The 25,230-nt window shown below is 32.3% G+C and overlaps 2 protein-coding genes across 2 annotated transcripts; both read right to left on the bottom strand.

Annotated features, from left to right (window-relative positions):
- Nucleotides 1-4,889: 4,889 nt before the first annotated feature.
- On the bottom strand, nucleotides 4,890-8,831 carry LOC122599184 (protein FAR1-RELATED SEQUENCE 5-like). The gene is made up of 5 exons (XM_043771645.1): nucleotides 8,405-8,831; nucleotides 6,899-7,730; nucleotides 6,499-6,757; nucleotides 5,735-6,316; nucleotides 4,890-5,620 (listed from the first exon to the last, which is right to left on the bottom strand). The coding sequence occupies exons 2-4, from the start codon at nucleotides 7,294-7,296 to the stop codon at nucleotides 5,963-5,965; spliced, it is 1,011 nt and encodes a 336-aa protein (XP_043627580.1). The 5' UTR covers nucleotides 7,297-7,730; nucleotides 8,405-8,831; the 3' UTR covers nucleotides 4,890-5,620; nucleotides 5,735-5,962.
- Nucleotides 8,832-8,915: 84 nt separating this feature from the next.
- LOC122599183 (pectinesterase 2-like) lies at nucleotides 8,916-11,213 on the bottom strand. Its single transcript, XM_043771644.1, has 2 exons — nucleotides 10,200-11,213; nucleotides 8,916-9,773 (listed from the first exon to the last, which is right to left on the bottom strand). The coding sequence occupies exons 1-2, from the start codon at nucleotides 11,068-11,070 to the stop codon at nucleotides 9,085-9,087; spliced, it is 1,560 nt and encodes a 519-aa protein (XP_043627579.1). The 5' UTR covers nucleotides 11,071-11,213; the 3' UTR covers nucleotides 8,916-9,084.
- Nucleotides 11,214-25,230: the final 14,017 nt, after the last annotated feature.

Genomic DNA, 25,230 nt, shown 5'->3' with positions numbered 1-25,230 from the left:
TCAAGATGAACTTCGTTATGTTGTTTATCACCTCAGTGATATACTCGGATCATAGTGGGGCTGCAGATTTGGATACCATATATCGTGTTAGCAATGATGCCGACTTTAGAAATTTGGATTGGTGCTCATATGTTCTTCAGTTTCTTGGTAAATGCAAGTTTTGGAAACCAAACTCTCAGAAGCACTATCATGGTCCTGCAACTTTGTTAACCGTGAGTTTCTCTTCTTTTCCTTTCCTTAACAAGGGTATTACATAATTTCTGTTATTATTATTATTATTTTTTTAATTTTACGTTTACTTTTTTGTAGCTTCTGTACTTGGACAGACAGACTTCTGTCAAATGACTATTCCGAGAGTCCGTCCAATCTTTAAAAACTGGAGCCGGTTTCTATTTGCAAGGGAAACCAGGGAAATTCAGTTAAGAGGTTTTGGAAAAACAGGATTAAGGCGATCTTATGAAGTAAGACTATGTTTATTTTTTTTATCTTGTTCCATTTTGGTAGCCTAGATGATAGACATTCAGGGATCGTGGCGATTTCTGTTTCATTTCAAAGTTAGGGAACAGTATTGCAATAAGACCAAAGTTTTATTAATGGTTAATAACTTCTTGTGTATTCTAAACCTAGACCCAATGTGTTATACTTTAGAAAGCACTTTGTGTCTGGTGATTTTAGTAGATATTCTAAACCCAGACACAATGTGTTTTAGAAATTTCTTCCTAACCCAAGGTCAGTATTATTAATGGTTAATAACATCTTGTGTATTCAATCATAAATGGTAGACATATGTATTTATTATATTTTTATTAGTATTTTGCAAGCCTTGATGTACTTAGGATATCTATATTTTGCAGCCTTTGGATGATATTGAATATAAAATGATCGAGATGTCAAATTTAAAGAAGAGTTTGTTCGATGCGTTTGATAAACAAAAACAAACAGATCCAGAGAGCACCAACTTACAATTTTATTATTCAAAGTTCAAAGAGGTGTGTTCAATGAATGATTTGTTTTATACTGGCCAGAAACCAAATGAAGTTTTAAATCATGTTCAGAATGAGGAGGCTAAGGAGGGAACAGATGATGTTGAAAATCAAGACAATCTGGAGGCTAAGGATGGAGAAGGTGATGTTGAAAATCAAGAGAATCTGGAGGTTAAGTATGGAGAAGGTGATCTTCAAAACAAAGACAATCTGGTTTTAGAATCAAATGTGCTTAATGAGTTTCACAGTGAGGTTGAGAATTTGGCTGTCGATCCTAATGTGGTTGTTTCTCAAGTAATCAAAGATTTGCAACATAATGATGCGGTTGATAAGGCTGTTACCGAAGCGGCTGGTGTGCTTGTCATTGATACTGGTTTGGTTGATATAGAGTCCGCTAAAGCTAAAAGAGTTGTTGATGATATTGTTGGCTCTCAATCTGGTAAAGTGTCGGGCATTCCTTATGTTAGCAACAAAATTGAGAAACTCACAGTGTTACGAAAACCACAAGCAACAGCAACTGTTGAGGATGAAGAGTTGTTGACGGGTGAGGCCTCAGGTTCTTGTCTTCGAAGAGAAAAAGATAACACAAAACAGTTGGTTGATATTGGGTCTCATGTAGAAGTTGTTCATAATTCAGAAAAGAAAAAGAAGAAACTTATCAAAAAACACACTGATAAGGTTGAAGATGAACTTGTTGAGAAGGAACGGTTGGTAACTGATCAGGGTCAGGTTAAGAATCAGGCTGCAAAAGATGTTGTTATAGTATTGCCAAAAAAGGGTCGCGAACGTCCCTCAAAGACTAAAGGAGTTGCTGGTGATGATTTGAAGAAAACAAAAGGGAAGGATGTTGCTGTTGAGGGAGAACGGATGGTGAATGATGACGCTGAGGTTGAGAATGAAATTGAAAAAGATGATGATGATGTAGTCTTGTCTAAGTTGGTTCCTAAAAAGGATCGTGGACGTCCTCCCAAGGTTCAAGAAGATGCTGGTGTTGATTTACAGGAAAAGAAAAAAAAGGCTGCTGCTGTTGAAGTTCCGCCAAGGTAAATTCATCTTCCTTATCCATGATCTTCTTGTACATTGTTCAGTTCTTGTACATTGAATTATATTGCATTGGCAGAACCTTTGGAGATGGAGGTTGGTTTTTTTTTTTTTTTTTGTCTTTCATGTTTATAAGATCTTTGGGTGTGTCTTTTAAAAAAGCAGGACAATGTATTTTGGAATTTACACACCTTATATATGGCTTTTTTAATAAATGTCGAAACAAAAACACAATGTGTTCTTGATTAGAAACACCTTGTGTATGGCCATTGTAAGAACTATCGAATTTAAAACACAATGTGTTCTGAATTACAAACACCTTGAGTGTGGACATTGTAAGAACTATCGAATTCAAAACACAATGTGTTCTGAATTAGAAACACCTAGTGTATGTCCATTGGAAGAAATATCTAATTCAAAACACAATGTGTTCCCTTTGTTTGTTCTTGAGTTATAAGGAGACTGTCTCATTTTCTGTTGTCACATTATGGTTCTTGTCTGGCTTTAATGTTCCTGTTTTTTATTCTGCCTGTCTAACCAGCTGTTAGGGTTGGTTATCTTTAGCAATAGGTTGGGTTGTCATGCAAGTATGCCTTTTTGCTTTTCTGATTTCATACGGGAGGTGTGGGTGTTACAGTGTATTTTGTGTCTTGGTGTTTGTTTTTTTTTGTTGTGTGGTCTGTGTTTAGAGTCAAGTCACGTTTTTGGTCTCTCAACTATCATAACCCTAAACAAGTGTTCAGTTCAATTTTCCAATATAAATTAATTATAAAATTTTAGCATTCTAGTAATTGAAATCAGTGATAGGATATCTTGTGTTCTTATTCTTATATTGCGTTTCAAGGGGCATTGACGTAATATTATCTTCAAAGTGATCGGCATATAGCTTAGCATTATATGTCAGTTTGTATATATACATTATATGTCATATAGCTTAGCATTATATGTCAGTTTAAATAATCAAGTTTATTTTTATAATTTTATTATTTGTAATATATTTATCGTAACTTTTTTCTTTTTTGGTGGCACATAGCAGGAAGCATTCTGAGAGGATAACTAGAAACAAGATTTCAGTTAATGTTGTCACCAAGGATGGGAAAGGCTTGGATCCGGAAAAGCCAGTCATATTGAAGTAGATAAACTAAATCCAATGCTTGTTACTTTGTTGCATGAAAATGCAATGCTTGTTACTTTATATATGTTGAATGAAAATGCAATGCTTGTTACTTTGTTGAATAACTTTTATACTAATGTAGATGTTGCTTTAAATATCTTCAATGTAAATGCAAGACTTGTTACTTTGTTTTGTATTCTGTGATAGATGTAGAGTACAAAGACATTTTTTTCGTGTCAAAGGGTTGCATGATGCTAAATTTATTGCCAAATCACAAGGTCTATGTTGCATTTTTTCACAACACGAGGTGTTTAAATTCTTATAATGCTCAGGTGTCTGTTTTTATGGAAATGGGTATGGCCATTTTTCGTGTGTGACCGAAACAAAAGGTTTATGTTGGATTTTTTTCAAAACACAAGGTGTTCATATTTTTATAATGCACGAAACACAAGGTGTCTTGTTTTGTAGAAATTGGTATGGGGCATTTTATGAATTCTTGAAACCAAAACACAATGTGTTTTTCATTTGAAGCATCCAGTGTATGGCCATTTTATGAATTCTTGAAACCAAAACTGTGAGTCCCTCGATAGCTACAGATCGCTCTTGAGATCGTCTATGATTATGTCGTGAGTGCGGAATCCTCACGAGATAACTAGTTTGATTAGTAAACGGGTATATCGCTAATTATCAAGTAAATAATCAGCCGTATGATGCTATATTCGTTTCTATAAGCTATAGAACGAACTTAGATGTCTGGAGTACGTATCTGTCGAATGTTATTATTTATTTTAGGGTATTCATTCGTATATATATGTTTCAGGTCGAACTGGGCTTGCTGGGCTTTGTTCTTACGAACTTAGCTGCCCAGCCCATGTAACGAAGTTTATCTTCGTTTGTACCAAACGAAGTTTATCTTCGTTTGCCTCTAACGAAGATATACCTTATCTTCGTTAGATATAAGACTTAGTTATATTCCTAAGTGTTATTAAGGAATCCTAACACATATTATGTTTGCACTTGTATATCACACAACAAACATCATACATAACACATATATATAACACCAAAACATGTAATCGATCATTACCAAAACATAAAGTCCATAATCTATCAATTACATATATAGATACGACATAAATTAACATAATGTCTCAATCTAAATGACATATCAAATCTAAGTTGCTGTTGTCACATCAACGTACATCAACAAAAACACGTTTGAAGCATCTTGTGTATGACCATTTATGAGTTCTCGAAACCAAAACACAATGTGTTTTGGATTTGAAGCATCTTGTGTATGACCATTTATGAGTTCTCGAATCCAAAACACAATGTGTTTTGGATTTGAAGCATCTTGTGTATGACCATTTATGAGTTCTCGAAACTAAAACACAATGTGTTCTTGTATTCAAAGCATTTTGTGTATGACCATTTATGAGTTCTCGAAACCAAAACACAATGTGTTTTTGTATTCGAAGCATCTTGTGTATGACCATTTATGAGTTCTCCAAACCAAAACACAATGTGTTTTTGTATTTGAAGCAGCCTATGTAAATGACCTGTAAACAACTGATAATAACCTCATACTAACCTCGACAAACAACTGAAACCAAAAAAACATTATTTGAAAAATGATCATAACATGTTAATAACCTGGACAAACAACTGTAAACCCATAATTACAATGTAAATGACTTTGAAACAACTGGAAATCCATAATTGTTTTTCAATTTCATTGATAATAACCTGGACAAACAAATTAAATGATCATAATGGTGACAAACAAAATTATTGAAAAATTAAGAAAGTATGAAAATAGAAAAATCCATCATGGATTGTTGACATAAGCCTCGTTTGAATTGTTTTATTTTGCAGCATCAGTTGAAGTGCATTGTTTCTTTGTAACTTTTTCTTTACCGCACGTTCTTGCATTGTGGTTTGTACCTCCACAGTTTCTGCACATCGCCTTTCTCTTCTGGCTTTCTTTTATTCCCAACTCTTTGCCGCCCATTAATCTTGTCTTTTTCGCACACCCTTTATATGATCCTACCGGTGGGTTACTTACAAGGATTTCGCCAGGCCTCCTGGTCCCAGTCAAATCTGCCATAGTATCTTCTTTCTTCTTTGGTGTCTTTTGCACATTCTTCTCAACATCAATCTTCAATGCTTTAATCTTGTCAAGAAATTCTTGGAGCATTTTCTCATCGGGTACAAGGTTATCAATGCAATCTTCTACAACTGTATTTATCTCATGAACATACTTTTGAACACCATTATTTGCATTACCGTATTTGTTTCTTCGTGATCTCAGATCTGGTGGTATGATATCTCTCCTCCAACGTCTGTTGATGTATCTTTCTGGAATCTCATTGATGTTCCAGATGAAATTTAAGATCCAAAAACAATGTCGACACAAAAGACCATATCTCAGGTAGTGTCTACATGTACATGTTACCAAACCATCCTTACGGTTATGAAGTACCTTCACCAACAACAGAAATGAATATTGTAGTGATTGTAATAATGGTTTTATATATATATAATTAATCTACAGAAATGAATATTGTAGTGATTGTAATATTGTAGTTTCATCTACCTTGTATTGCACAGTCTTTGAATCTTGCCTATCCTCTTGTATGACAGCAACTTGCCCAGACTCCTCTGTAGTCATCCCTGCCAATGAACACAAATATATAGCGGCCTCAATCTCCTTTTGAATCACCTCAAACATCGTGTGTGTATACACGTTTGCAGCATGCCTTTCTATATCGAGCTTTGTGCAATACTCTCTGGTGGTTTTAATTGTCTTGGCATCCAAATCCTCCTACTTTGACCTTTGCTTCAGCATCGCTGATTTGAACCCACTCATAAAGTTGATCAAGTTTGAACCCGATCTTGTGAAATGGGAGAAGAAGGCATTCTCACTTTCAGACCTTGAGGTCGTTCGCATGAGCCCAAACATTGAGGTGTCGATAAAATAAGCTGGTATCCAAGAAGTCCTGATCTGGAACATGAATTTAAACCACTTATCATTTGTCAGTGAGAAGTCGATCATCAACTGTCCCCATTTTTCTTCAAACTCTTTCGGTTCCATGTGCATGTTCCATACAATACTGTCGAATCTCTGCTTGAAATCTCTTTCTGCTTCATCTTCAATGCTTGGAATCGCGTCCTTAACCTGTGATAGGAAGTTGTGTTTATATTTTTGAAAACGATACACAATGTGCTTTGGATTTGAAAACGATACACAATGTGTTTTGGATTTGAAGCATCTTGTGTATGGCCATTTATGAATTGTCGAATCCAAAACACAATGTGTTTTTTATTTGAAGCATAGTCAAATAGTCAATGGAATCATACCTTGGTTGGTAGCTTCTGTGTAATGTGCCACATGCACAACCTGTGTTTGGCTGTTTTGAATACATTCCTTATGGCTATTTCCATTGATTTGTCTTGATCAGTCACCACCATAATCGACTCCTTACCGAACGCATCCATGAAACTTTTAAGCAACCAAGTGTATGTTTCTGCCTTTTCATCCCTTATGAGCCCCGCTGCAAATGTCACACATTTACCGTGGTTATCTATGCCGGTGAAAGGCACAAACATCATGTTGTACCTGTCGACAAAAAGATCATGTGAATGTTGCTATTGTTATACAACTGAACAGTCTAATCATTAGCCACTGATAACTTGATCACAATGTGTTTTCTTCTATATTCAAGAAATAAAAATAAAAAACAAAAAGAGAAAACAAAACCTGTTCGTTTGGTATGTGGCATCAAATGACATAATGTCACTGAACTCCTTGTAGTTGCACTTAGCAACTTCATCTGCCCAAAACAACGAGTGCAACAAGCTATCTTCAGCCTTGTAGTAGAATGAAAAACTAGGAAAATACTCTTTCTTTTCTTCCATTTTGTTTATCAGCATTTGCGAATCGCTTTCACTGATATAAACATTGAGATCCCTTGACCAATTCCTGAAATCAGTTACAGTTCCATTCACATTTTCATCACAACCTTTTATGGTACTATAAAGCTGGTGTGCCTTGGTTGGTCCTATATTGCATACTGATGCTTTGTAGACAAACAATTGTTCGGCATATTTGAGCTGCCTTTCATGCTTTGATAGGTGTCTGTATTGAGGTGGAACCATTAGGTGGTTGTGTATTTCTTCGAAAACAGCGAGCCTGAAACATCATTTCTCACCTACGGCATCAAATCTCACCATAGCCCTGCATCCTGTACGCTGTATATTGCTTTTCCTAATTTGCCTTCCACAATTTTCTAACGTGTCCACTTTCATCTTTGGTGGAGTGCCAGCTCTGCTGCAAATATACCACTTCTGGTATATCCTCCCACTATTAGTCTTTTTGTTATTTGACTTTCTAACATCAAATCCCGCCCTATACGCATATTCATGGTACATTTTTTGGCACTGTTCCAGGCTTCTGTAGATAGTTCCTAAAACTGGCCTATACTTTATATCTACACCGGGCTCCTGAAACACGGACCCTTCTGGTGTTGTATGCTTGATCGTTATACTAGTTTTTGGTGTAATGTTTGAACTGCCAACACCTATGTCATAACCTGTGACACGCAATTCCTATCAGTCATTTTCATCAAACACTTTATGACCAAAGACAAATTAATCAGTTAAATACAACTCTTCAATCAATAATAACGTGAATCCAAACAATCCTTCTTTCATCGAACACATTAAGCTATACAAACATCCTGTGTTTCACCCTCTAATCATATTGATGATCAACCAGTTTTATTCGAAACTTCAAATAATTACATTTTCACTAAAACTAACTGTCATTAACCAATAAAATACGATAATTCGGTACAATCCTTCTTTCACTAATACATACAAACACCTTGTGTTTCACATTCTAAGCATATCAAACATCAAACAATTTGAATTAAACCTGCAAATAATCAGAATTACATGAAATCTAAGTGTCATTAATCAACAGAAACTTATAAACACCTTGTGTTTTACATTCAAAGCATATGAGAGTTTCAAACAGTTTGAATCAAACCTAAAAAATATCAAAATTACATGAAATCTAACTGTAATTAAGCGAAACAAACACTTAGTGATTCAGATTGTTCATCAATTTTGAAATTCTATAAACTGAATCTAAACAAAAAGCTTATCAGATCGTCTCCGTGTTCTTCATCGATTATAAACAGGTATAAAAAGTTTAACAGATACAAAAAGCTTAACAGAAACAAACACTTAGTGATTCACTTACTTTTTGATATCTCTTCGAGTTCCTAATCGCTTATCAGATCTTCTTCCTCCATTGATAAACAATCGGAATTAGTTACTGATTTAATTGGCGTCGGCGAGTTCAATTGAACTTGAATTTTCCGGCGACGATTACAAAATAGAACGAAGGACTGAGATTACGGCGACGTTGAAGGTAGATGAAGATGAATATGATGTCGTTGAGAGTGAGATTACGGCGTGGAGTTTGTCAAAGAGGACGTCCGGCGGTGTTTTCCGACGAGTTAGGTATTTTATCGGCGGAAGGAAGGGGGAGTGGGGTGTTATTTACGGTTTATATACTTCGTGCAAAATGACTCTTTTGTCCCTCCATGTTTGTTTTAAAAAAATGATCCTGGCCTTAGATTAGATCTGATCCAACGGTCCAGATCTATTTCCTGGTTTTCACCAAATTCTTTGTTTTTATATGAATACAACTCATATATCTTTACATCCAAATTTCAGTCGGTTAATCCGTACGGATGACATCTTATATATATATAAAGAATTCTATTCAAAAGTAATACAGTACGTACAAAAGAATACAACCGACGTTAAATATACCATTGGACCTTTGATGTACCAACCCCTTTATTCTTAGCTTTAATAATGTATTTGAGAATCAATTCAAAGTATATAAAAGTATCTAGTGATTTAGTAAATTAATTATAGGCCAGATGTGAAGGGTACGTTGGTAGACGGCAACCATGATCCACCCGCAATGAAGTTTGAAACCGTGAACTTTGATGCCTCCGTGGCACTAGTGATCACCCGGTAGCCCTTCCAACTGACACGTTTGGCGGTTGATGAACCAGGGCCCGTGTTCGCGTATTCTCCATAATACAAGGTATCAAGCGCAAAATTGCCACTCCAAGGCAACCACCCTGCGGGGTCCACTAGACTATCGAGGAATGTTTTCATAAAAACAGTCCTCGAATATTGCTTCCATGGCCTACCAAGATATGTCTTAACGGACCCTGTGGATCCTTTTAGGTCCGAGGCGGCCATTACACGGCAATTTTGGATGGAGATTCCCGTGTTTTGGTTTGGGTCAGTCCGGCCTTGTGCTGTCACGGTATTTGTCTTGTTAGGAGGGTTACGGGCATAAATGTTGCAGTTTTGAAATACCACGGCAGCGTTGCCAAAAATGAAATCAACCGTCCCGTATATGTCACATTCCCTATAAAATTGTCTATCTGAGTGAACGTAGAGCGTGTCTTGGTAGCCTTCGAAGCTGCATTTGTAGAACACCGAGAGATCAGACCCACTTCGGAGTGCAACCGCCTGGTGGTTTTGTGGTCCTGCCGTGTTTCTAAACGTAATGTCACGACCTATAAATCCGTCTCCTACAACAGCTGATTTTTCATACATACATACAAATTAAAAAGTAGTGTTAGCTAGCTAGCTAGCGTGAAATATAAGCAATATATGATTAATAATCTCACTAGCTTAATTAAAGGAAAAATTAAGGTATCGATCGATATCTTTGATAATTAAATATGATATCTTTATATGCGTAGTACGTAACAACATCAATAATTCAATATCATAAAATTAAAATATATGTTAATTATTAAACTGTTTCTTGGTGACAAAAAGTGACAATGATCGATTAATACGTAGTTTTGAAAAACATATATAGCATGATAAAAGTCAGCTTTAATTAGTTTAATATTCAATTCAGATAACTTGTATAGATAGAAAAGAAACGAATATGGTCACTAGTCAACTAGTTTATTTCAATTAGTTACATTTAACTGTATCAAAATATATATACTTACCAACAGTAGCAGAGTTGAAAGTTGTGGCACCTCCCCCGACACTTTTACTACCGGTTATGATGGTCTTTCCGATACCATCTCCTAGTAGCATTATATTTTTCAACTTCGTTCCGATTTCGATATTCTCCTTGTAAGTACCTGCCTTCACATATATGACGTACCTCCCGCTGCCAGGCCGTTTTCCAGCAGCGGCTATAGCCTCGGCTATTGTCTTGTAGTTGCCCGAACCATCTTGGGCCACCACGACATTAGCTTGAGAAGCTGGGCTCGAAGATTGTAATAGCTTTCGATCACCTGGTTTCACCCAACTAGGGAACCCTTTTTGGTAACTAGTTGGAGGTGATCCTCCTTTGTTCATTGCCAAGGTGTTGCTAATTAAAGCAGATACATTATTGTTCATGAGTGGCAAAATGTGGCCACCAACACCTAGCTCTTGAAACCCAGCCCTACACGTCTCGAGATTTGTGAGGGCTGTGCTGAGCCAGGTTTGCATCTCATACTGGCTACACGGCTTACGAGGATCAATAGTCATATTGATCCTCTCAACTGTGTTTTCGTAAAGCTCAAGGCAATCTTCCCAAGCTTCCTTTTCAAGCTTGTTACTACATTTTGGGCCAAGCCCACGAGTACTCGACTCAGCCTTTCGTGCTCGCTCTAAGGTCACCTTGATTAGCGCCTTGATGAAATCCGGTTTATGCTTCACTGGACCAGCTAAACCTTTGTTCTCGGACAAAAAATACTCACACGAATCCGGGTGAGGTGTTTGAGCGCACCATGAACCGATCTCCGTGTTTGTGTAGCCATATACCAAAGGAGATATAAGAAGGAACAGACATAAAACTAAGGTTGCTAAAGATGGAAAGTTTGACATCTTAAAATAAAAGAGCAATTAGAGACTTGTTTGTTTTAATTTTGTTGTGGTGATTTGTTTGCATGCAAAGGGTTGATTTATATAGAAGTAGAATCCAACGAATTGTCTACACCGGGCCTATTCAAGTCGCCGGTTTCCTCCAAATCAAGTGGTGCCAACTTTTCAATTTCTAACAAAAAAGCTAGTTATATTTAAAGAGGGGAAAAGTGGAATTTGAACATTATAAATTTACATTATTGATTACGAGAGCAAGTATCCGCGCGTTGCGGCGATGAGATAGTGATGGTGATAGGTTATAGAGTATGATAGTTCATAGGAGGTGATATGTCTTAGACTTTTTATACACTTTAAATTTTGTTAAGTTTGGCTTCATTACATTTATTGGTGAATTCAAATCCATCTCATGAATTTCAAAAGTTCTGTCCTATATTTAAAAAAATAGACCCTTTAATTATCATATAGAACATTTGAATGTCTAAAAATAAAACTAAAAATTGTTCATTATATTATAGTTCCATATGAAAGTTGTTATTTTATCTTCATGTCTCGTTAAAAATATTACATTTTGAATATTCAATTTCTTTTATTAGCTTTGACTTTCAATTATATATTGTGCTATATGATATTTGATGAAAATCATACTTAATGAAATTTATCTAAAATTTAACTAATTCATATAATTTTTATCAAGTAGTATATAAAGTCTTTAAAAATTCAAAACATGATAATGTTAATGAGAATGGAAAGAATATCACAAAATAATCTTAGAGATCGAACGAATATATTTAAAAAGTATAAGTAACAAATTTTCCATTAACTAGCCAATTGAAAGTCTGTTGGTTTGTGACAAAATAATGGTATTTCTAAAAATTTAGTAGTTTTTTTTTTTTAACTTTTTTATTTTAACACATAACTTTTTAATTTTTTACTTTTACCATAGATTTTCATCTTATTTGATTTTTACCTTGCTTTGACTTTTTACAATTTTTCTTTTACTCTATATTTAAGTTTAAAGAATTATGTTAATGTTTTGAAACAATTATATCTTCATTTGAATAATTATGTATTGTTTTCCGACAGCTATGTTTAATTTTCAAGTTTCCTAGATATATTTAATATTCTATTACATATAAATTCATAAGTTATTACTTTTATATATAAATTCACCTATCTGATATCTCCCTGATTTTTGAAAAACTCCTCACTACAACAAATATGTTATATCTTAACACTCATTTTTTCACACCTTTTAAAAATGTTTAAAAAATTGTTAATTTGTTCACACTTATAAATGTGTGAAAAAAACTCATATTTAAAAGTGTAAATAAAGTTAAAGAATCAAAATTTTTTCATAATTATATATGTAGAAACAAAAAGTACACATTTAATTTCAAGTGTGTAAAAATATATAATTGTTCACACTTAAAGTGTGGAAGTAACTTGTGACACCAAATTTTCTCACACAAGAAGAAGTACGAGGAATTTGAGTGTGACAAATTAGTTCTCACACTTTTAAGTATGAACATTTTGTTTATACATTTATAATTGAGAAAAAAAATATGTTTTTATTAATTTTTTCACACTTCTGAGTGTGAATTTTTTTTTTATACAAATTTTAAATGTGAAAAAATTAACATATTTTTTCACACTTTTTAGAAATGCGAGAAAATAATTGTTAGCAATTAACATTTTTATTATAGTGCCGCTCTCCCCATCTTGTCGATCCGATCTCAATCCACGAGTTCTATAACCTTGCTCACGGAACATGTATATGCGTTATATATAGAAAGAGATTCTCTATACCTAAAATTTCTTTTAACCAACTTTAATCGTAGCCTAAAAAAAAAAAACAGGTCAATCCAAGAATCGAATATTCACCTCATGGATAAAATGTGAGTGTCTTAATTACCAAATGAATCATGATGACTTACAACAATAATTTGATTCTATTGGAAATTATATATGCACACAACTGAAAAAGACCTTGACTTTTAAGTTTCAAAGCAAAAATTGAATACCAAAGAAGGAAAAGATATCGAATAAATTATAATATCTTGATAACTAAAAGGTATCCCATTTCGTTTGTACCATAAGTTATATATTACGAGTATTTTATATATGTAACAAAATATTTCTGCAGTTCTAATCCTAGAGGGACACATTATATTAAATCTATGAAGATCATTATATCTTCCGTCTTAGAAATGTTTTGTCTTATGTTAAGATCTGAACCCAAAAATTTTCATTATATTGTTAGCTTCTTCGAGCGAGTGTCAATCCATCTTTTAATGGTTGGTATAATTGTAACCGTTTAAGCCTCATACTCTAGATCTTGTTTCGATCTATATACGAACAATTAAAAACTAGTTTCTCTAATTTAAGATAAAAACTTAACTTTTATTTTATCTTGATTTATCTTTTATGTCTTATTAATTAGTTATACATATTTGTAACCTGTGTTCCTTTTAATTAATCGTTTTGTGAACCATATAAAAAGGATCGATGATAAATGTTTGCAGACATAGCTAGACGTACATAGCATTGTTTAACTAACTAGATTAGTATCTATTAGATTAAATAAATATTTTCAATGCATATAGGGAGCTGTTTATTAATTATATCTAGTTTACTCAGAAAAAAAAAAAAAATTCCGATCCGTTGTCTTTTCAAATTTTCATTTTGTGTTTCAAAGTTTGTATGGAAAAAGCATGCATATTTAATGCATGTTGTTTAGTTGATGACAATCGATCGAGAAGCAAAGCACGTAATTTCGCAAGTCGTCAATGTGGTGCCAATATATATTCTGTTGGAGCTAGCTAGCTAGGAGGGATGTTTTTGAATAACTTTTTGCATGGCTACTTTATTATGTCCAATGGATTTAATAAATTAAGCGGAAAACCAAAGCAAATAAATATCTATATCCAAATATAATAATGTTTTATATTAATCAACTGTGAACCATTATTTTCTGTCTATCTTTCGGTCAATATACATAGCAGCTTGAGACTCGAGATAACTTAATTATTAGTATATCAATTTATTTGACTCTCTTTACATATGGATGAGGACCAATTACGTAGCTACATTAATCAAATCTAATACGATGTTAAATTTTCGAATGATAGAAAACAAAATTCTAGCTAATATTTGAGACACATGTGATACTTGTATTACATGCTTTACAGGTTGTACTATATGTCGAAAGTCAAAAGATTGGCTTAAGTTATTCCACAGCTCATTATTATTCTAGAATATACAATTTATCATAACCAGTTTGAAACATTCAAGAACGACCTTTACTTTATGATTTATCGTATCGTATTATTATGATAGAAATATATAGCTAGAGATTTTTATTTTTATTTTTGCAAAGCTTTAATAAAGAATTAAGAATAAATTGCAATTAAAGAAAATAAATGGAAATAATTCTTCATGCATATCATTTCATAGAATGAATTTCTAGTTAACATGTCTCGATCGACCACTGGTGCTGTCGGCTTACTTTTATCAAATCAACGTAATTCCGGATTTATATATATATCGGGGTCTCTTAAAAAAAAAACTTAAGAACCATTCTGGACCACACATTATTTTCTTTTTTTTTTCTCTTTTAATTAAATAATAAAATTCACCCAAATCATTCAAAATGTTCTAACTCACAAACCGTAAATCGTTAGACAAAACAAAAAACATGGGTAGTCTTAAAATTTCGTCCTCTTTCATTAGAGATCCAATTCGATATAGTTTTGACGACTTTTTAATTTACGTTTTCTTTTTGGTAGTTACACATAACTTACACATGTGTAGGTTGAAATTACACATGTGTAAGTTGAACAAAAATTATGATTTGAAACGGGCTTCGCCTTTAAGGATATTCATAAACCAAAGCTAGTGGGGGTGATAAGTCATAGAGGGTAATAGGTCATAGAGGGTGATAGGTCATAGGGGGTGACCAGTGAGGGGTGATCTACCTAACGGGCTTCACCCTTAGCCGCTATTTCTCCGCCATGGACTGACGACTCCGTCCTTGGCTACCATGGCTCTGCCATGGATTAACGGGATCCGCCCTTGACCTTCATTGTTGTGTACATATGTTCATTTACTAATTTACATGTGAAAACAATGATCTTACACATGTGTAGGATGAACCTACACATGTGTAGGATGAACGCGATGAGGAAAAAAAACAAAAATTAAAAAGTCGTCAAAATTATATCGAATTGGATCTCTAATGAAAGAGGACGAAATTTTAAGACTACCCATGTTTTTTGTTTCGTCTAACGATTTACGGTTTGTGAGATAAAGCATTTTAAATCATTTGGATGAATTTTCTTATTTAATGTAAGAGAGAGAAAATATAAGAAAACCGGTGGTCCAGAATTGTTTTCGCGTTTTTTTTTATTTGTGAGTTCTCAAATAACCCTTCCTCTATATATATAGGAGGACAATCAAATAAGAACAGTTTTAAAATAAGAACGGTGAGAACACCTTAAAATCATCATTTTGATGCATTAAAAGTCCATAAAACTGACATAGTGCATAACTAATTATCATTATCTAAGTGTTTAACAACACATTGATAAGTCAAAATTGGAAAATTACGATTTTTGTTGAATGCATCATTTTGATGAATATGCATCCAAGATGGATGAACAAAACAAAAAACATGACTTTCTCGATTTTGACAGACCAATATGTTGTTAAACACTTAAATAATGATAATTAGTTTTACACTATATTAGTTTTATGGACTTTTAATTCATCAAACTGAAGTTTTTAAGTGTTCTCACTGTGTTTTTATTTTAAGGGTGTTATTATTTGATTTGTCGCCTATATAAAGATATATATATATACACGTACACAATTACTATTAAAATATTTGTAAAATTTATACTCATAATAAATAAATTAAAAATATAGAAACCTAAATTGATCACCTCATTCGTCCTTTAACATTAACTAAGTGGTTGAAAGGGCATCCATCTATTCAAGAGGTCTCATGTTCAAGTCTTATGGTGGATATATGATGTCCTTTTTATGAGAGTTTAGTTTGAGTATAGTTATATACCCAGGTTCAAGTCTGGAGGCAATGTTTAACTCTATTAATCGTTGTGTCTTCGAGTGAATTAGCAGGGGGTTTTCCCCCAATTGAGTATTTGAAATAGGCATATTGTACTTCAAGTTAGCTCTCTAACGTGAACCCGATTAAGTCAACGTATGCTAAACCCTGCACTAGCGAATTACGACGAATTTCACCTTTCAAAGAAAAAATTTTTGATCACCCCATTATTATTATTGTTTTTTGACATGAAAAATTTTAAATTGCAACTTTTTTTTAACGGCAAATTTGGGATTAGCGGCATGTCTTTTTATATACCAACTCCAATTTCAGAGGAAACCCATGTCTCCATTCTTGAAAGCATTTTACTCACACCAAGATTTGAACCCAAGACCTCCCAATCTCAAGTTTCATCATATACCAATCCATCTATTAATACATAAAATAATAATGAGCTTCTAATAATCTCTTAAAATATTGTAAGTTGAATTGCCAATAATTTTCACTTAAATTGAAGTTTTTTATTGTTCGATATATATTTTTCTTGTATTATGTTTGTTTTCGTTGTAATAACATTAAGATATGTTTGGAAAACATGTGGTCGCATAATTATTTTTTTAATTTGACAATATTTTAAGTTACGTACGTTACTTGTTTTTGCATGGTGGATTTCGTTTTCAAAATCGAGTTTGGTAAATAAAGATAAGGTTTGCGGCTGAAGTCAAATACTCGTTAGATTGGATTTGAAAATTGTCAATGAAGAAGAGCAACCAAAGACGATTAAGAAAATTCATATAGTCAGAATAAAAAAATAAATAAAACAAGATGTATGTCTTTGATCGAGGATATTATTTACAAGGTAAGTTATTGAGTTAATAACAGTGAAGAATCTGGATAAATATTGTAGTAAAAGTAATTGCGGATGTTTTCAATTTTGAGGTCCCGATTTATACAAAAATTACAAATAAAAAAGAAATAAACTGCTCAGTGCCGCCTTTCGTGGGTTTTTAGCCCCAATACCTCGACGGTGTATGGGGGAGGTGAAGATGTAGGCAGACATTACCTCTATCTAAGTGGTAGAGCGGCTGCTTCCGTTTCTACCTAAATGGTAGAAAAGGTCATCCAACCTTTGCATGTGATGGGGATCGAACCTATGACCTCTGTCTCCAGAGACGAGGGTGTTTACCACTGATCTAATCATGCTGCTTACAAAAATTACAAATACATAGTTGTAATTTAGATATTTATTTATGAAAATTCATCGTTTTTATTAAGAGATGCATAAATATAAAAACTAAAATATACTCGTAACATTTTAAATGTAGAAGACTTTTATAAAAGAGCAAAACTTGCACGAGGAAGCAAGCAATATAACTAAAATATACGTACTTTTAAAAATAGTACGTATTAAAAATATAGCACGTTTTAATTTAAATTTTATAAAATAAATTAGTAAATTACTATATAGCTTTTTGATATATTTGCGCTATTGTTAATTTATCTTGCTCGGTTCTCGAAATTCATTTGCTAACATTACATAGTGATGAGACAAACTAATATTTTCACAAGATATTTGAAGATCGAACCTTTTTAGGTACTATCTGAAGGTCGACAGAAAATTAAGGGTCGGATAAATGTGACGTGATACTTTGATGAGTACTCCGCAATATGAAAAATTCAATATGATGATTAGAAGTTGATTTATGGTTCATTTTTGTCATGTAATTTTTACCAATGGTTTTCTACAAGGTACATGCATGCAATTCGATAGATGATATATTTTTACCAATGTTTGGCATTTTTTTAGAATCTGAAATCATGAACTTTATTTGGTGAGCCAGTTTACATTCCGTTGGATTTGAAGCATTTTATTTGTTTGAACTATTTATTATTGGGTTTTGCTAAATGAAGCCTTAAGCGTTTTTGTTATGGTGCATTAAATAGTTGTACACTTATCATAAAATTTAGGGGACGAACTTTTAATATGGAAAGATACAATCATTTTATGTACGTTAAGTGAAGCTTCATTTATCATTTTCCTTTTATTCTTTATTGCAATTTTCTTTAGCAAGTTGCAACAATAATGCCATAATAGCTGGCAAATCATGATGAGCACTTAAGAACATGTTCAACAGTTAAGTGTTGCTTCTAAAGGCCTGGCCCTTTGGTTACAAAATATGATCAGTCATCAGTTCTTCGAATCATGGGCCTCTTAGAGATCTGCTTACTTTGAAGTCTGAAGACCACTTAAATATAAGAATCGCTTTAAAAACTAGTAATAGAACGGCCCATTTAGAGACCAGTACTAATAACTCGGCCCAATTAAATATCAACATAATAAAATTGGAAAATAAAACTATAAATGCAAGAAATAATAGTAGCCTAACGAGGGTGAATGTAAAATATGTAATTCACCAATTAACTAATAGTAATAAAATGCTGGCAGATTTTTACTATTAAATTGATGTTGTTGACACTTGACAGCATGTGATTTGGATACAGTAAAGGCCAATTACATGCAAATTATCCCTTCTTTTACTCTAACAGTACACAAGTTTGTGCAAGCTTGTGTGTTATTGACTGCACATAAGGTTGTCCCATAAAGAAATATGGTTATAAAATAAGGGGAAAGGTTAGATAAAGCATGCAGTATCTATCTTAGGTAAAGCAGAGGGTGATTATGTAAAACTCAGGAGGAGTTTATGTAAAATTCAGGGAGGTTATATATGTTTATTAAATTCAAAGGTTTAATATGTAATTTTTTTTAATGTAACAGTACCTAAACTTAGGTAAAGTCTGCAGTACGGATCATTTTCCCATAAAATAACTATAAATAACGCTAAGTTTAAGTAAAAGGAACTATGGGTTGAAATCTGAAGAACTGAATCAGGCTAGGATGAATTTTGATCATTATCCATATTCGAGTATAATTTATTCAGGTTGGTAGCTTCGATCCATTTTTAACTTTTTAACAATCTTTCAAAAGAAAAGTACTATTAGTTTGAATAGTAATTAACTTATTTATTTATAATTAATATACAACTAGTTATTGACCCCACGCGTTGCCGCGGGGTACGTTTTTAATATAACAAGTTTTTAGCAAATTTATATCAAATATTCGAACATAAACTTTAAAAATGACAACTAACCATCTAGCAATAACATTAAAAATATTGTAAAGGAATAATAAGTCGTATGAAAACACAAACAATAACTATATTAATGTTTTAAATGTTTCATGTGTAATCATTATGAAAATTATTATATATTAAAAACATTATATATATATATATATGTATAAAAACAGAAGAAAATAATCAAAAAACAAATCTTTAAAAGTAAAACCATAACTGTGTGCAGATTGTATGATGAAAACCTTGAAACTCAAAAGTTTAGTGTCAATAAAAATGAAAACGAAAACTTTGATGTGGATACAAGTTAAAAGAAAAAAAACTTTTACTAAAAAAACAACTAAACATGTAACAATACAATAAAAATAATGTAAAAGAATATTAAGATGTATAAAACATAAACGAAAGCCGGTACTAATCTAGCACAGTTTAGCCCTATGATTGAATTGCGATAGTTGGATTCCCAATAACTATATTAATGTTTTAAATGTAACATAAACGTAAGACGTAATGATGATAAAAGTTATTGTATAATGAAAACGATATATGTATAAAAAGACAAATGAAAATAATCAAACACCAAATATTTAAATATAAAATCGTAACTATGTGAAAGTTGTTTGATGAAAATATGAGAACCTAAAAGTTTCGTGTCACGAAAATAAAAGTGAAAACTTTGATATGAGATAAAAGTTTAAAAAATAAAAATTTAGCGGGTTAAAACGAAATTTTGTTAAAATTTAGAGGGCTAAAACAAAATTTAGTTAAAATTAATATGTGTTTTAAAAGCTTGTACATTCCACGCATAAAATACTTGTATATTTACATAGGTTTTTAATATATATATATAATGAGTTCACTAGTTAGATTACACATTTAGCATGTGACTTGAGAATATATATATACATATATATATATAGAGAGAGACAAAATGAAGTATGTAGTTGTTAGACACCCAAGTTTTGTTATAGAACCTCTCACATATTAATTTTTAATACATCTATAAATGTTTGGCACCCATGCTTTTTATGGATTAAAAAAACAAGATGTTAAGTGACTACACCCAAGCTTGGATGTCTAACAATCACATAAACCCTAACCTTATATATATATATATATATATATATATATTTTAGGTAAAACATACAGTACTTATCTTAGGTAAAACAGGAGGATTATGTAAAATTTAGGGGGGTTTATGTTAAATTCAGTGGGGGTTATGTATGTTTATCAAATTCAAAGGTCTAATATGTAACTTTTTTTTAATGTGACAGTACCTAAGCTTAAGTAAAGTCTGCAGTACAGATCATTATATATATATATATATATATATATATGGGGGATGGGAATATAAGGTTGTCGGGTATCTAAGCTTAGGTGTGGAACAATCACATATTATTTTTTTAATCCATAAAAATCATGGGAGTCCATGCATTTATTCATTAAACAAAAAATAATAAAATATTAGTATGTGAGGGGTTCCACGCTTAAGCTTAGATGTCAGACAACCTTATATTCCCTTTTTTCTATATATATATATATATATACCAAATCTTACAACAGGATTCCGAGAGTTCTTAAACAACACATGACGGGATTATTAGTTGAAACGTATTTTTTTAAATCTGTTTGTTAATTAGATTTTTTATTAATTTATGAGATATATAATGTTTACCTAATGTAATTAATATAACAGTAATATTGTTAAAAAAATATTTATATTTAGCTATATAAATATACATAATCAAACTATGTTTCTAATTATTTTTATTATTTACATGTTGTCCTACCACGGTGTTAAATAGAACTCAACAAACCATTGGGTTAAATCTCAGTGGACATGGGTGTTTTACTAAACTTGCTATGCGAGGCCTCGGTGGAGTTTACTCCAAGATCTCGACTTCGAACCTTGGTAGGTTCTCCTCGATGGTATTTTCCAATTAAGGAGGTGATATGGTAAGAAAGACTATTTAAGATCCGCTTAGTGTGAGACTCATTTATTGTGCGATTAACACACATCATACGCGTTTGAAGTAAAATTCACTTGTAAAAAAAAAATAAATAGAACTCAACAAGTAAAAAAGGAAAAAAAGTTATATGCTCAAAATTGGTATATGTAAGCCTTAAAGTTGAATTCTTTGGGAGCCATTCACATTTGGTGGCTTCAGAGGGTACTGTCTAGCCCACTATCATTCTTGGGCCGACTTTGTGTCAGCTAAAGGCCTAAAGCATGTACTTAATATTGGAGATAAGTGGAGCAACTTTTCAATTTTTACACTTCATTGTTAGACTTTTTTTTTTTATAAAGAATAGGAAAAAGAAAGATTAGAAAATTCTTTCATTTTGTATTTTTGAGTTTTTTTTTAAGAGAAAAAAAAGGGGAAGAAAAGAAAACAAAGGTATTTTGGATGTAAAAACTTTCCTCCCATTTTTTGGAGGATTTGGATAGAAAACTTTTAACTTAAGTGTATAATTACCAATTTACTCTTATTACTTAAAGACAACCTTAAGGATGAAAGGACATAATTGTAAAGTTATTACTTTTTTCTCTTTCTTTTCTTTTTAACTCAATAATGCTATTAACTTTATATTTTCTTTTCTTTTCATTAGTTTTCAAGTAACTCGAGAATACCTTTTTTGATATATAATTTTTTTTCTTTTCTTTCTCTATCCAATCTTTCCTTTTCTTATCATTTAAAAGAAACTCGAGAATACAGTGTTAGTGTTTAGACTAAAAATCTTTGAACACAATCTTTTTAACATATTACACAAGTACACACATCTAAATTCTATGTATTTGCGCCTTACATACATACATTACATGTAAGTCAAACCTAGCTATATATGTGTGTATGTTTGTATGTATGTATAGGTGCTAGCTGGAGGAAGGAACGGGTATAGGCATTTATACAGAAGTAGATATACACCTTGTAGACTTGTACCTATGGCTGACTTAACTGAATTCCAAAACTGTGCTCTCTCTTGTCCCTTTTAAACAACATACCAAGATTTAGCCCTTTCCAATGCTCTCCGTATATATTCGCTTTTCTTCCGTATATATATATATATATATATATATATATATCAAGATGATGCTAAAGTTATAGGAGAAAAGAAAACCTTTTCAAATTTGTGTTTTAAAATTAGACAAATTTTGAAACAACTTGAAGTTGCTTTATATTAAAACAATACGTTTTACTTGTTTGATACTATACCATTATCTACATCTATACTATATTATAAAGCAAATTTACTTTTGATTTTCAACAATAAACTTAAAATTTCAATATAGATTTTAAGTTTCAACAATGTTCACATTCTAATGCATGATGTACCATACATCATAGCCACATTATATGCATCAATAACTTCCACTACACACTGACGCCGCCACCATCAATTTCCGCCGCCACTGCCGCTCGCCGTCATCACCAACCATCACCGCCACCACATCACCGCCACCGTCGTCACCTCCATCACCGTCGCAACGCGCGGCTACCGTTCTTGTGTCTCTTTAACTCGTTTTTAACGTCAAGTTTTAACAATATGTTTCATATGATCAAGTTTCTAGACTTTTACTGCGTTTTAAATTAAATTTTTGTTAAAAAAAATTTAAAATTTTGTTTTTTTAAAAAAACATGTTTAAATTTGTTTTTTCACATTGAGTTTCCCTATAAAAAAACACATTATTTATATATATACAACCTTTATGTTTTTTGATTATTTGTTATAAATACAATTATTAAAGTTAATATTTTGTATAATAAAATTTTTAAAAGAAGTTCTTTTCTACATTAAATTTAATATGAATGTTGATATATATTTACAATGAATATATTTAAAATTAAGATAAGCAAACAACACCTAATTTATAATGGGAAAAGGGAATATAAGGTTGTCTGACACCTAAGCTTAGGTGTGGAACCCCTCACATACTAATATTTTATTATTTCTTGTTTAATGAATAAATGCATGGACCCCATGATTTTTATGGATTAAAAAAACAATATGTGAGTATTCCACGTACACCTAAGCTTAGATACCCGACAACCTTATATTCTCATCCTCTATTTATAATTCAAGTTAATGTTGAAAACATATATATTCTGAAAAAATAAAAAAAAGTTTAAAAAAAAAAAAAGAGACGGTGATATATAGTTGCGTGTTTCCTATTGAAGGGACATGGCCGCTGAATTCTACAGTGAGCCAACTAATTAATTTTACCATTTTAGGCATGTTTTTAGCAAACACTAAAATTATTACAGCTATCAGGATTAGTAGTAGAAGTTAAAAAGGGGGATATATGTTTTTGATGTGATGGTACCTCATTATTATATATTGAAAAGTACATGATTGCCCTTGCAGCATTAAAACTTTCTTTTAGTTTCACATAAAAATTTCTTAACGAAACTTAATACTCTATTTTAATGGGGGACTCGACGAATACAGCAGTGGATGACGCAGGCTAGCTAGGGACTTCGATGCATGATGAAAAAGATTAATGAAAAAGAGATTTTTTTTTTTTTATCACGGGTAATCATATAAAGATACCATATAAAATGGTAAATGAGTCATAATGTACATGCTAATTAATTTACAACATAGGATATACTAAATATGTAATGTAATTAAAGTTGTGGTTTATTCATTGACCATTAATTAATTGATCGATGTAATATATATCAGTTCCTTTTATTATTATTTTAGGTGTGATGTGTGAACGGAATTGGGAAAAAGAAATAATACGAGCAATAACAAACTGCAGGCTTAAAAAGAATTATATTTGGCAGACGTAAAGGACAAAAAGGTGGCGAATGAGGAGTGAAATTGATTAACCCGCGCGCCAGCTGATACTACTCGACTGACCAATCTTGTTTGGTGTATATTGTGGTGGGATCGAGACCAAATTGAGTCGTCAAATCATCATGAAATTATATAATTAATATATACTACTAGCTGCTAGCAATTCGTATAATAATTTTTATTTTTCTGTTGTACTTTTTGCCTTCATATCTGATACATGGGGTACAAATGTTTTCTGGAATTTTCGCATTATATAAAAGATGTTTCAGTCTACGGATCTTAATGTACAAATTAAGGCAACTACATGCCAAGTGATCATACCAATATATATAAACATTAATTAGATCCTTTTTTTCAAATTTTAACGGCTTGTGATCAGTTTCATCCAACGGCTATAGCAAGTCGACACATCAAATTTCAAGTACAACAGAATTCACCGATATCTATACTACATTATAAAACATGTATAAGCAGTCATTTTTTTTTGCTAGGTAACTTGTGCAGAAAATCAAATTTAATTACTCTATATCAGATACGTACACAAGATCTAGCTAGAACATGATCACGTTATTCACATAGACAATGAAAATTGTGGAATTGAAATATCAGATGATGGATCTTATTCCATGGTTAGGTTAGATTGCAGAAGGTTGTTTTCACATGGGGTTAATTATATGGAGTATATCTTTCAATTCCATGAGCCGATCGATCACATGCCTCAGAAGTATTTATTGCTAAAATTTGCACATTATTATTTGCCCATCAATTGACAAATGATGGATGGTACGTACTATGGTAGTATATATAGATTCCATTCACAAAGCTATATATCCTTAGATTTTAAGAAACAATTGAAAAAAATACTCAATAGTTATCCTTTTTTCTAATCAAGTTAAGCAGATTATTGATAAACATAAAACATATGTACATGGTAAAAAATTGAAGTACTACCATAGCTTGTAAAAACGAACGACGACTTCTAATTAATTGTATATACTTATAACAAATTAATCATGCGTTAAGATTGGATAGCGCGAGTTTCATTCGATATCTGGCATGGTTTTTGGTGTTTCGAAGAGAAACAAAAGGCACATTTATATCGCAACCACAAGATATCAAAACCAATATATTATCTTTGTCTTTGTCGATGACATTCTAATAAAGAAG

Source organism: Erigeron canadensis, chromosome 5, assembly GCF_010389155.1.
Source record: "Erigeron canadensis isolate Cc75 chromosome 5, C_canadensis_v1, whole genome shotgun sequence".
In the NCBI taxonomy this organism is placed as follows: Eukaryota; Viridiplantae; Streptophyta; class Magnoliopsida; order Asterales; family Asteraceae; genus Erigeron; species Erigeron canadensis.
Note: the sequence above shows the minus strand (reverse complement) of the source record. Positions and strands in the feature narration are given on the sequence as shown.

Excerpts from the sequence above, each read along its gene's own strand:
- LOC122599183 (XM_043771644.1), bottom strand. The coding sequence starts at position 11,070 with ATGTCAAACTTTCCATCTTTAGCAACCTTAGTTTTATGTCTGTTCCTT. Across the intron at positions 9,774-10,199 it reads TTTCAACTCTGCTACTGTTG|CTGTTGTAGGAGACGGATTT; the intron begins GTAAGTATATAT and ends ATGAAAAATCAG.
- LOC122599184 (XM_043771645.1), bottom strand. The coding sequence starts at position 7,296 with ATGGTTCCACCTCAATACAGACACCTATCAAAGCATGAAAGGCAGCTC. Across the intron at positions 6,758-6,898 it reads GCCACATACCAAACGAACAG|GTACAACATGATGTTTGTGC; the intron begins GTTTTGTTTTCT and ends TTTTGTCGACAG. Across the intron at positions 6,317-6,498 it reads CACAGAAGCTACCAACCAAG|GTTAAGGACGCGATTCCAAG; the intron begins GTATGATTCCAT and ends TTCCTATCACAG.